Consider the following 13,579-nt stretch of genomic DNA (forward strand, 5'->3'; position numbering starts at 1 on the left):
AAAGTAACTCCCAGATCTTTAACTTCAGAAACTCTGGTAATCAGAATATCCTTGATGTTTAACTAAAATCTTAGTTTTCCTCGAACCTGCAAAAGAAATTGAGGAGCAGTTTCTAGGATTAACCTCCAGACCATTTAACGCAACCCAATTGGTGAAAAAGTTGAGCAGCTTATAGATAACCTACAAGCTACTCTCAACTTTTTCACCATTAGGTTATCTGCATCTGCTTGACTGCTGATCTGTGAGTAAAGTTTCACATCATTGGCAAACATTGAAATTTCAATACCACCTCTCTCTACAAAATGTGGTAGATCATTGACAAAGATGGTGAATAAAAGAGGCCCAAGAGATGATCCTTGTGGTACTCCTTTAAATGGAAAAATGGAAAAAAAATGGAAAAATATAGTATTCCATACTGACTTAATTTTTTTAGCAAGATGATAGTGAGGGACACTGTCAAAAGCCTTAGTTAGGTCAGTGTAGATCACATAAACCTGTCCACCCAGATCGACAGCATTTAGAACTAGAACCTGCTGCCAGATAGCAAGAAGATTAGTGGTAGTTGAGCAGCCCTTGTAAAGCCATGTGGCTGTCGCAGATGAAGTGTCGAAAATATTACATTAGTTGGTTGTGAATGATTGTGTCTAGAATTCTTGCCAGTGAGTTCAGAAGGCAGATAGGATGGTAATTCTCCAGTGAATGGATTGCGCTGCTCTTTGGGATTGGAAAAACCCCTTCAAGGTAATCCTTTCCACAGTTTATACATTGATCCCAACATTTCTCCCACTGTTTTAAGTATCTCTGGAACTCTGTTTTGTAATACCCTCAACGTTTTCTGTGATTCAGCGTGAATCTCTGCATTGTCTTCAGATGTTCGTTATTTTAACTGAATTTTCATTTTAGTGAAGAGGAAGAAGTCAGAGAGGGTCAGGTTGGGAGAATAGGGAGGGTGTGGGACTGTTGTCATTTTGTTCTTGGTTAAAAACTGCTGAACTCACGAAGCCATGTAGACTGGCACCTTGTAATGAAGAAGCGAATTCTGAGTGTACTAGTTGTCTGGGCTTTTTCTCCTGGCCTCTTCCCTCGAAAGCTTTAGGACCCCGATGTAGAACTGGTGACTTACAGTTTGGCATGGTTGAAGGAATACCCGATGAACTTTTCCCTCATTTACCCCAGGGGCTCACATCTAGTGAGTATGGGCTTGGCCAACCCAGGATCCTGAGCTGGATATCATCATTCTTCTCTTCTTGCTTTCTTGGTGATTCCCTTCTACTTCTGACACACACACACACACACACACACACACACACACACACACACACACACACACACACACACACACACACACACAGCATGCTCTTAATGTTTTATATGACCTGCCTTGCCTTTTTTTTTTTGGACATGGAGATGATGGACTCTTCCACTGGGAGGACTGTTGCTTTAGCATAACCATAAACCTAGCTTTCATCTCCTGTTATGACCCTGGTAAGGAAGTTTCTAACCTTTCTGGCCTGTCTTTGCAGGTCATGTACACAGAAAGCTGGTTCTGTTTCTGTTCATCACTCAGCAAACGGGACACAAATTTTGCAGCAATTCATCTCTTGTTTAAATTTCCAGTTGAAATGCTTCACCATTTACCATATGATAGGTTTAGAATTTCACAAATGTTGTTAATTATGCACTGTCTATCCTCATGGATGATGCATTTTTCAATGTTTTCATGAGTCCAACTTGACAATGGATGACCCAAGTGCTCAGAATCCTTAGTCAAAGTTTGGCTGCCTTTTAAACGTGTCAGTATTATTTAAAAGTTTATGCTCTACCCAAAGCGTCATCACCAAATGCTTGTTTAAGCAATTCGTAAATCCCCAAAGCTGCTTTATGATAAAAGTTTATGCAGATTTGCTGTTCCGTAACATTTGCCATCTTACTTGGCTACAAAAATTGCAAGACACTTAAGAAAAAAATGCTTAAATGCCACTTTCACAAAAATGCAACATCCTATTGGTCAAATCTTGCCACATCAACTCACAATCAATTAGTCCAGCAGTATCTAACAGTGCACTGCTACACTACATGTGGTTAGTGCTCCACACACATTGAATACAGAAATTTTTGGTTTCCACTTTGTTTCTATGTGTCTAATAATGCACAGTGGTTGCATAATGTATTATTAGCAGTGCTTGGAGTATTCATATATGAATGATGGATTAGAGTTTATAGCTCTGTTGTGGTTTGATAACTAGGAAGTCTTTTTGAGAACTACTTGATTTGTATTTTACTAATAAAATTAGAAGTATGCAAAAAGAAAACCTTGGCTACTTTATAAGAAATTTAAATATTGTTTGCTCTTTGTTTTGTAAAAGAAAAATAATGCTTTTTATATAATTTTTTTTTTTTTTTTTTTTTTTTGTATAGGAACTTTCGTATGATAGGCCTTTATTTGCAGCCTTGCCCCAATGCAGTTATTTAATATTGCTGTGATATCGTTTGTTGCTCATATTGTGCTTTCAGAAGCTACTCTCTCAAAAAGTAGTAGAGGAAGTAAAAGGAGCAAAAATGAGGTACATACTGTCAACCTTTCCATGTATTTTAATTCTAAATTTTTATATCAGTTTTGACATAATGTAATAATAAATGTCTTTAATGATAAGTTCTAGTTTACTTTTCTACTTTGTTTATTAATCTGTTTAATGACCTGAAACTAGTTCCGAGGAATTAGTTCACCCATAAGGTTGAACTGTTAGTTGTTATGCAGATATCTAAAAAAATAACCATCATATTTTAAATTAATTACTGATGCTGAGATTACTTACATTATCTTTTTTTTTTTTCATAACAGTAAATTGCATCTCTCAAGGAATAGGTTAGTGTGTATGTGCATACATCTCATCTTGTGTGCAGTTTTTTCTTATAGCCCATTTGGTGATTGACAGAGTATTTTTTACACAGTGTAAAAGAAATCGTGGACCTAACTTCTCTAGTTGCGAGACTGTGTGCCACTGCAAAATGTTTGGGTAACTTGTAATAATTGCAATTGATTCTTAAAGAAGATATATTCTAGGATCTAATCGTGTTATGGCACAATAACTTATATTCAACAGTTATATTTGTTAACTTTTTAACTAAGCAAAGAGTCAAAGTACCAGGAATGCTTTGATTTGGTAGAATCAAAGCATTCCTGGTACTTTGAAATAAGTAATCTTGCCGAGGGAAGTTCTGTGAATCATGGCTCTTGCAACCACACTTCTTTCACTATAGGTCTCAATCATCATACCTATAGTAAAATAGGTGTAGTTCTGAGATTAATAAAAATATCCACTAAAAGATAATGTTTTTTTTCTTAATAAAAAAGTTTTGCTTTTTTCTAGCTCATAGTTATAGCCATTGCTTATAATTATGTGCAAATTATATGTAATACATAAATTTGTACTGTAATATTTATAGCAAATTTTTTATGTTTAAGTGTAAATAATAAGAAATTAATTCTGCATTTGGATCATAAATTTGTCTATTTCTGGCACTTAAATTATTTTTTTGTGAAATCTTTCTTTGGACAAAATTGATATTTTGCGTGGTCAACATTTTGCGTGTGGAAGTAAACATCTCAGTACATCTGACTGACTAGTATATCTGGAAATTTCCAACATTCATTTGACAAGTGTGATATTATAAATACAGGCAACACTGTATTTACACGGTTACATTTTGATTCGCACAACACTGTATAACACGGTTAGAGAATTGTAACAAACCGTGCATAAAACGGTATTTTTGAGTTTTGTGTAGGGAAAACTTACTATTATGTTGGATGTAATTTTTCAACATTTGCATTCTTTTTTGTGAATTCCCACTGTTAACTCGTTAGTCCTTATGGAAAAAAAAAAAAAAAAAAAAATTGGGAAATCCCTGTATTTTATTTTGTTGGGAAATCCTTGTGTTAGGTTCTGTGCTTGTTTGAGACCATAAAAATTTGTGACTTCGAAGTGCAGTTTGTAACTTTTAAGATTATTTTGGTTTTTATTTGATTGTTTATAAATTTTCTGGGTATGTATTACTAAACATTGTTCTTAAGAAGCGTATTGGAATAATTTCTTTGTTGTTAATTAAATTCCAGCCCTAAATTATGCCTAAGGAAATTAGGCATAATTTGGATAACTGCTGATTTACTTAAACAATGGATTCTAAATTGTTGTGCCAGCTGTGGAAAACTATTTAAGTGGAAAAATCTAGATTTCAAAGTTTTATTACTATTGGATAACATGCCAGGCCATCCAAAAGATTTAAGTCATTCAAATGTTGAAGTAATGTTCCTACCACTTGATACAACTTCTTTAATTCAGCCATTAGATCAAGGCATTATATCTACCTTTAAAATTCATTTCATCAGAAAATTGTTACAATGGATTTTGGAAAAAATTGATTCCGAATCTATTGTAGTGATGGAGGCATGGAAACATATTTCAATTGTTATTTTATTTGTTATTTGGTTTTTTTTTTTAGGAGCATTAGCAACTAAAGCCACATTGCTCCGGGATATGCGGTGGTCATTCCCTGACCTTTCCGCATCCTCCAAATTTGGTGGTTACGGGCTTGAAGCCCGGTCTAATCAAGAAGCATGTGCTACGCACTGCTGCTCCTTCCCACCTGGCTATGGAGGCGCCATTTCAATTGTGGATGGTATCGGAATCATAGCTTTATCGCTCAAAGAAGCAAAACCGTCAACACGTGCATGTTGGAAAAATGCATGGCCAGAGTCAGTTCATTCAGGAAATATGGTCCAACCAGCAGAAAACAGAATCGGTGCGATAGTAGAACTTGCCAAGTCGATAGGAGGGGAAGGTTTTGATGATATGACTACTGAAGACGTTCACAAATTACTGGTAGAAAAAGAGGTTGGCAAAGCGCATTTGGTGGAAATGGCATTGGAGGTAAACCAAATCAATTCAGAGGATGATAGCGCCGATGAAAATTTTGAAGTTCCAAATTTTACACTAAAAAGCATACAGGAAGGCATAAACTTAGCCGAGCAATTAGAATCTTATTTTTTTTAATGTAGATCCTTTGACTTGGAAGGAACACAAAGTTCAAAAGGGAGCTTCAAAAATGCTCCATACCATGCAATTTACAAAGATCTATCAAGCAAAAGCAAACATTCCCAGAATACTGATATTTTAAAGAGAACAGAAGACGCACGAAATCTAGATGCTGCAGAATAAAGTTCAGAAGGTGAAGATATTCTGCAACAGAGAAACCATTCTTGTTTGATTGCACTTAGCAGCGATGAAGAGGAAGAAAATTAAGCGAACATACATTAAATGACATGACATACTGTGATATTTATATAATTTTAGATAGAAATTATATAAATAGTCTTTATATAATTATATAAATAGATAGATAGCCTTTTAGATAGAAAAGGTGTTTTCATAAATTTTCAGTCTTATCACAGTTTGTAAGATGTTTGTTCAGTTATTACTATTTTTAATAAAAATTAAGTTTCCGATAGTTATAAAAAAAATGATGTATTTTTGTTAGCTTTTGGAACTTAACCCCAGTTTTTGTATTGGTTCTTAGTCCTGTATAACACGGTTTCACACTACATGAGATTTTATAGGAACCTAACTACCATTTTATACAAGGGTTACCTGTATATTATTAGTATTAGATTTTATTATAATTATCATATATTATTATCATTCATTAATACTTAGGTTGAATTGCAACAATATTCATCCAGATTTATTATTTAATTATTTTGTCATTGTCCAAATTGTTACCCAGTGGGTGTGCAAATCATTATTGATAGTAAAAATCAGTCTTTTGGGCTGTCAACATTCCATTCAATTTCCTGTTAGATCATTAGTCCTAGCCAGAGTGAGCCCTCTTCATTGCAGTATTATGTGGGCACATTACCATTTATATTTGTTACAAAATTTAGAAAAAAATTATTACACTGTACCATAAGATTTTTTTCTTATTTCCTCATAATATTGTTTTGCTGTTGCTTCCCCTATTAGTTCCATTTATTTTCCTTAAACCTCTCATTTTTGAAGATTTAATGTTTGATCAATTCCTTTATTTCTTTCTGAGCTCTATATGCTATAGAGTAGAAAACTCTATGTCATAAAAGTAAATTTTGTCTTTTGGATAATTTCTCTTTTGCTTCAAATTAATTTGTTTAATTGGCTTCCTATGCTTCATTCTTTACTTGTTTTGTTGTTTATTTTCATAGCTATTCTTTTCATTAAAGATTGTTCCTAGATGCACTAATTTATCAATTTGTTCTAATTTTTAGTTATTTAGTTTACACTCTTAAGTTTTCCTTGTCTCTAACACCTTTCATTCTTGTGTTTTTGTGTAACTAATTTGGTTGCCAAATTCTCTACAAGCTATATCTAATTTATTCAAAGATTATTGAAGGTCTTGCAATCTACTATTTAACAGCACAAATATTTTCTGCATATAATGATCTAATTTTTACATTTCTCACACTGAATATTTTCAGTCACTTGCATTCTTTCATTAAATGGTCTGCAAAAATTATAAAAAGAAGTGCTGGTAACATACAACACTCTCTCTCTCTCTCAGTTCAAGTTTAACCTTAAACCATTTCAGTTATTTCCTTCAATCCTCACTGCAGATTTGCCATTTTTTTGGAAAACTTTTTATTCCTCTTAAAAGAATATTTTTGATGTCATTTTTTTTTATAAAATACGAAAGTGGATTTCTAGATACTTGGTTGTATTCTATTAAATAAATGCTAATTACAGATTCATATTATGTTCCCGCAACTTTCTGTGTTTGACTTAACTCAATTATTGAATTCTAGCATCCTCACTTTCGGCCAAAACCTGACTTTTCCAGGGTTACATTCAACAATACTGTCTGTCCCCAACATATGTAAGAAATACGTTCTAGGATTTCTTCTGTAAGTCAATTTTTACATAACTCTGGAGTGACTAATAAAATATTGCTACTATATCCCTGATATGCCAAAATTACAAAAACCACATAATATCCTCAGAAAAATTAAGAAAAATTGTTATATACCATAACAATTAAAAAATTCATCTGGGGACAGCGGTGAAGTAGCCAGAGTGGTACATAAGAAAACAAAAATAAAATGAAAAAAAAAAAATGCATGTTATTGTGGCCCTGGGTGCCAAGTGTTTTTCGAGGCCAAGCAACATTACTGTGACTTATAGAGTGCTCTTGATAATTGAATAATGTTATTTTTAAGTTCCTGTCTTTCTCTCAACAGTTTAATTTAAAAACAGTTCCATACTTTAAAACTACAAGTCAGAACGCAGAAAGGAAATTCACCTTTCTTTTCCTTTTTCATATATTTTTAGTAGCGCTAACCAACTAACACTTCAACCGCTTGGCCTCCTAGCAGCACTGCTCCTGCCTCCCCATAGCGAAAAAGTCCTCCAGCCAAGGGCCAAAAGGAGCAAACATGGCAAGCACAGACCATGTTTCTGCTACTCAAACTAGCAGAAAACTAGACAAAATGGGTTCAGGTACAGCCAAGTGACAAAAAACAGACACTCCCTCTAGTTGCACTGATGTTCTTAATTATTCTTTCCAAGAACGAACAATCCATGAAGTTTGTCACCATTTCAAATCCAAAAAACTCTTGAAAGCATAGTTAGTTCCCCTAATATAGTGAGAAGACTAAAATCAGGGGATCTGCTAGTAGAGATGACAAACCAAAAACAAGCTGTGCATCTAATAAAAGCCAAAACTTTTGGAGATATTCCAATAACAGTTACTCCTCATTCCACCCTGAATACCTCGAGAGGAGTAATTACTGAATGGGACCTCCTCAGTGTTCCCAAAGATGAAATCAAAGAAGAGCTGAAAGATCAAGAGGTTATTCAAGTCAAAATAATAACAATTAAAAGAGATGGAGAAATTATCCCAACAAAAGAATATAATTCTGACCTTCAACACCCCAACCTGTAAAAGCTGGATACCTAAACCCCACTGAGACCATACATTCCAAACCCTGATGTTTTAAGTATCAAAAGTTTGATGTTTTAAGTATCAGAAGTACGGACACTCTCAAGCAGTATGCAGACGTTCCACTATCTGTGCAAAATGCGGGTCACAAAGAACATACACAACAAGATTGTACAGCACAAATTTCAAGATGTTCCAACTGCAGAGGAGATCATCATCAGCCATTTTCAATCCACTGCAGGATGAAGGCCTCTCCAGCAACTTTCAAAAAGAGTTTCTTCTGTTTTGTGCAATGGCCATCCATTTACTACCCACAAACTCATGAATTTCACTGTCCATCTCCGTCGTTGTCTTCCAGGTTTTCTTTTAGCTCCTCTTGGGTACCATTCTGTTATTCTCTTAGTCCATCTGTCATCATGTCTTCAAGCTATGCGTTCTACTCAAGACCATTTTAGTTCTTTAGTTTTGATAAGAATGTCCTTTACTTGACTTTGCTTCCTAATCCATGTTTCTCTTCTTATCTAATAGTCTGATTCCCAATATAATTCATTCCATTATTCGCTGTGTAGTTCTCAGCTTCTCTTCCATTCTTTTGGTGAGTGCCCAAGTTTCACTTCCATAAGTCATGGTGGGGAGTATACATTGGTTCATTATTTTACGTTTAAGATAAATTGGGATATTGCTCCTCAGTATGTGACTATATTTCCTGAATGCTATCCATCCAAAATTTATTCTTCTCTTGACTTCCAGCCATTTATCATTATTACAGCTAATAACTTGTCCCAGATAAGTATATGACTCCAGCTTTTCAATTATTGCTCCTTCAATGGTGATATCCCTTTCTGTGGCATACTTGTTCCTCATTACTTTTGTTTAGCCATATTCATCTTTAGTCCAAAATCCTTACTAACTGTGCATAACTGATTAAGATTTTCCTCTAATTCTTTGGGATCGTGGCTTATGACCACAATGTCTTCTGCAAATCGTAAATGGTTCAGGTACTCTCCATTCACATTGACTCCTTTCTGTGACCAGTCTAATCTTCCGAAAGCTCCCTCAAGGGCAGCAGTAAACAATTTTGGGATATTGTGTCTCCTTTTCGAACTCCTTTCTCAATTTTAAATTTACTACTGTCTTTTGTCTACTCTAATAAAGGAGGTAGTATTCTCATATATTTTCTTCAAAATCATAATATATGGAGTATCTATACCTTGTCTTTCCAGTGCCTGAAACATTGCCTTATGCTGTATAGAGTCAAATGCCTTTTCATAATCCACAAATGCCAGGCATAATGGTGTTTTATATTCATTTGCTTTCTCTGTTAGCTGTGATATTACGTAAAGGTGATCCATAGTTGAGAATCCTGTATTAAAGCCAGCTTGCTTTAGGACAGGATTCTCTATAATTTCAAATTTCTGATTTATCACCTTTCTTATGCAGCAAAACTATGATTGCATTATTCCACTCCTTTGGCGTCACACCTTTTCTAATGCATTTTGTGAAGAGTCTTGGCAGTTTTTGTGTCATGTCTCTTCCTCCCAATTTTAACAACTCTACAGTAACTTCATCTTCCCCCGGGGCTTTCTGAATCTTCATTTTCTTCAAGCATGTTCTACCTCATCAGGAAGGATATCAGGTATGTCGTATGAGTTACTAATTTGTGATCCATCTTCCCCACTGCTGGCATCATTCCCTCGCTCCTTGTATAATTCTCAATAGTATTGTTCTGCTATTTGAATTATGGCGTCTCTGCTATTTATAAGTACACCATCACTATTCTTCAGTTTCAGTATCATTTGTCTTTCTGTATTACTGCTTATGGCTGCGATTTAAATCCTTTGTTTTCCCTTAATGCTTGTTCTACTTTTCTTGCATAAAATTTTCGTATGTCCTCTCTGAGTCTCTTTCTAATGACTTTGCATAACTCAGTATACTCAATTTTCTTCTTGTCAGTGTTTTTCTTGCTCTTCATTTGTCATCTTCGGTTCATCATGACAAGTTGCAGAGGAGAACATAATGCCTCCTCGAAAGAATGTGAAGAGTGGAAGAGAGAAAAGAGAATACAGAAATATAAAGTGGAAAACAATGTAACATATCAATGAAATGTTACATTGTAACATTAATGAAACAAAGAACCAAATGGTACTGTTGGTGGATAAAGAAACAAATGGTACAGTCAGTGTACAAAGAAACAAATGGTACAGTTAGTGGACAAAGAAACAAATAATACAGTTTGTGAACAAATAAATTACCACTGGTGAAAAAAGAAAAGTTTTAATAACCTAAAGTTAGAAGTATAGACCATGAACAGGATATTTTTTCAGAACCCACGTGCAGTGGTGACCTATGAATATTTTAACAGTGGGCTCGCAGTTTTTCCTACTTTCTACTGAGTAAATTTGATCAGTCACGGAAATGACATCATCCGCGGCTTCCACCAGAGGCGCTTCCCATGCTCGCACTATTAGTAGTGTGATTAGAGTGCGTGACGCATGTTTCGTGACCGGTATGATATCTCGAGTCGGGCGGATTTAGCGAGTGGAGAAATGCGGCTTATTATCCCCTTAACCGTGAGTATAAGTGAATGTGCAAAACGTTCCTAGGTCTATCTAAAAAAAATAAACTTAAAAACCTGGTCGTCATGCCTCTCCTTACAATGATAACTGGATATGACAGCGTCTGGAGTTCTAACGTTTTAGAATTTTTGAATAGTATGACATCACAATCATGCTTCCTGAAGTTACTACTGCAGTAAGTATGATTGCAACAATACAAATATTTGTCAACAATTTCTTTTTTCGTTACATTCCATCGTTAGGTTCTCCTATCAGCTGTGTATGTCGCTTCAACTACAAGATCAATACATTGTTCGGTGCTGTTTTACAGAGACATTTAGATTCATTGCAGTCGCAAGTATATATCTCTTACTTTAGTTATCATAAATCCATTGTATCTTGTCTTCCAGAAATTATTAAAATTTGTGAATGATCAATAAAATATTTAATATAAAAAAGCTCTTTTATTTCTTAATCGATATATACAAATAAAAATACCTAAAAGAAATGCGAAGGATGTTTCGCATAAACCAACTACCGCATGTGCTCGGCACACTTGCAACTTTTTTATTCGTCTTTTTTTTTAGCAACTAGAGAAATATAATGGATACATTTTTTTATGATAAAATTTTAATATTGCGAATAAAAAAATAACATGGAATATTTCCCATATCACAAATAACAAAAACTATCACAAAACATTCCACAATATAAAAACAAATATTACATAAAAACAAACTTTCTAGAAAAAAGTACACAAAAAAATCACAGATTACATGGAAAAAAATTATTTCACAAATATTCAAGAAAAATTTATTCTAAAAATTGCTTTATAGAATTTACTTAATTAATATTTGTTGTCGATCTTCTGCTTTGCTCAATAGCCGAGTGATGATTACAGAGGAATAATTTGACATAACGATCCGGATCAAATTGAAGCAATGGTTTTCCATTTAGATGTATGTTCATCATAATCTGCAACGTGTTTAATTGTCAACTTTATTCATTCATTCACACAATATTATTCATTACCTTGAAAGCTCACTCAGCTTCAGCAGTGCTAATCGCAATGGTTTCAAAGATATTTCTGGCTTTCTTAATTGAAAAGAGAATTTCATTCGAAGATAAACTGTCTTCGACAAAATCTCTAAAATCATTCATTTTTATTTCATATTTTATCAGAAAACAAATTTCTTATTCAGTTTTCACTGTCTTGCCATCGAGACGAAAGTTCTTTCACATTCGATGATTTTGGGTAGCATATGTTTAAAATTTCTTTCAATGGTATCGTTATTTTCTTTATTTAATTTAAAATCACCCTGTTCCAGTAATAATTTATCCTTTAAGGATAAAACAATGCATTTAATAACTTGTCACAAGGTAATTTTTTTACTTTTGATTTTGATTCCTTCAAATTCTTTCTACTTCAACATGCTCTCGATTTTAGCTTCATAATTTCCTTCAGAATTTTTCAAATTAGCAATAGCATTGATAGTTTGAATAATTAATTTATATGCTTTTACCATTGTGATTCTGTAAAGCTTCTGAAAAGTAAAAGGGCTCCTGCAGGATATCAATCATTAGTGCTAAATAGTTAAGAAATTCCAAATTTAAAAGTCGATTTAATAATCCGGAATATTTAACTTCTGATTCAAATTGTTTGCAGAAAGCGGGATAATTCCTCCAACCACAATTGCCGTCTGCAAGCTACAAGCTGCTCATCGTGGCCCGAACACACAACCGATCTTTATAGTTTCCACATTAAGTTCTTTAGCAATCTTCCTTAATTTGCGCTCGTTTTTTGGAGATTGGTGATACAGTTTTTTTTTTAATTATTGCCTGTATGTCATTATATTTAAGAACATTTTCTACCCAGTGAATGGCTTGACAAAGTTTCAAAATCTGCCAACATTTCATCTTCTTAAAGTTTATATAATATCTTAGTTGCCTCAATTAGTTGCCTTTGAATACTATGCAAAATATTGGAATCACATGGATTTTCAGCTACTGTGACCATGTAAACATAGACGGAGAAATTTACTGGAAGGCATAGATCACTCATTTCTCCAAAAAAAAATGCCCGTTTGTCGGAGTAAAGGGGAACCACAACAAAGGTTGACCAGAGGCTATAATCCGTGTCGAGAATCTTCTTAATCCTCTGACTGGCTACAGAAAGCATATTGACTAGCATTACTTCTTGGTATGTGACTGCATAGGTTTTACGGACACCACTAACATTGTGAAACGGTAATCTCTTTTACCCTTAATTCGCACTTTCTAATTACCTAAACTGCCTAAAGGCCAGAGGTGAGAGCAATGCATTCAAAGTTGTCTCTCCTAATCTCTTTGTTACATAGAAATTTTCTCTGTTCAACGGAAACTATTTTAAATGTGATTACCAAGGGGAATTTAAAATATTCACTATAAAGAAGTTCGTTAAACAGAGGTCTAACTGTAATTAAATCAAAAATGAAGCAGTTTTAAAATGACCGATCGATTGCACCATTAAAATTCTGGGAATGGAGCCCTGCTTACCCCACCGTAGTTTTGGCTCTGGATACTGAATAATTGCATTCAGGATTTCATTTGTAAAATAAATGATTGTCTCAACAATGGGCTGGAAAAATTTTCAAAAAAAAGAAGTGGGCTCGCAAGAGCCCACTATAGCTCACCACTGCCCACATGTAACACAGATTTCAAGGACCCACAAAAAATTTCCCTTGAACATATGATAAAGAAAAATATAGAATTCAGTTTGTGCATATTTTTACTATGCATAATAAGCTTACTTAAATGACTCAATAAGTAAGTTTAAATAAATTAAATGATAGTATAAGTATTAATAAAGGAAAACTGATGTAGGGAACCCAGACTTATTCAGCATCAGTCTTTATGGAGAGAGGGAAAAAAAAGTCACTTGGTGTAAAAAGGTCTGGGTTTATTATGTAAAGTTATAGAAATAGCTTTGCATGTCTTGGAAATTTATATCTACAATCTGTTTCACTTCCAAATATTGCTGAAGGAAAGCAATGAACAAAATTAATAATAAATGCTTGTTT

The 13,579-nt window shown here is 34.1% G+C and overlaps 1 protein-coding gene across 2 annotated transcripts in view; it reads left to right on the forward strand.

Moving 5' to 3' along the window:
- The window catches only part of LOC150075332 (chitinase domain-containing protein 1), a 104,896-nt gene that overhangs the window by 12,459 nt on the left and 78,858 nt on the right, over positions 1-13,579 (forward strand). For both annotated transcript variants that reach the window (XM_090388263.1, XM_090388262.1), the window contains exon 2: positions 2,419-2,564. In XM_090388263.1, the coding sequence (XP_090244389.1) occupies positions 2,460-2,564 (105 nt within the window). In that variant the 5' untranslated portion in view covers positions 2,419-2,459. The remainder of the gene's footprint in view (positions 1-2,418; positions 2,565-13,579) is intronic.

This window comes from Mastigoproctus giganteus, chromosome 14 (assembly GCF_048544385.1).
Source record: "Mastigoproctus giganteus isolate SK-2022 chromosome 14, ASM4854438v1, whole genome shotgun sequence".
Taxonomy (NCBI): domain Eukaryota; kingdom Metazoa; phylum Arthropoda; class Arachnida; order Uropygi; family Thelyphonidae; genus Mastigoproctus; species Mastigoproctus giganteus.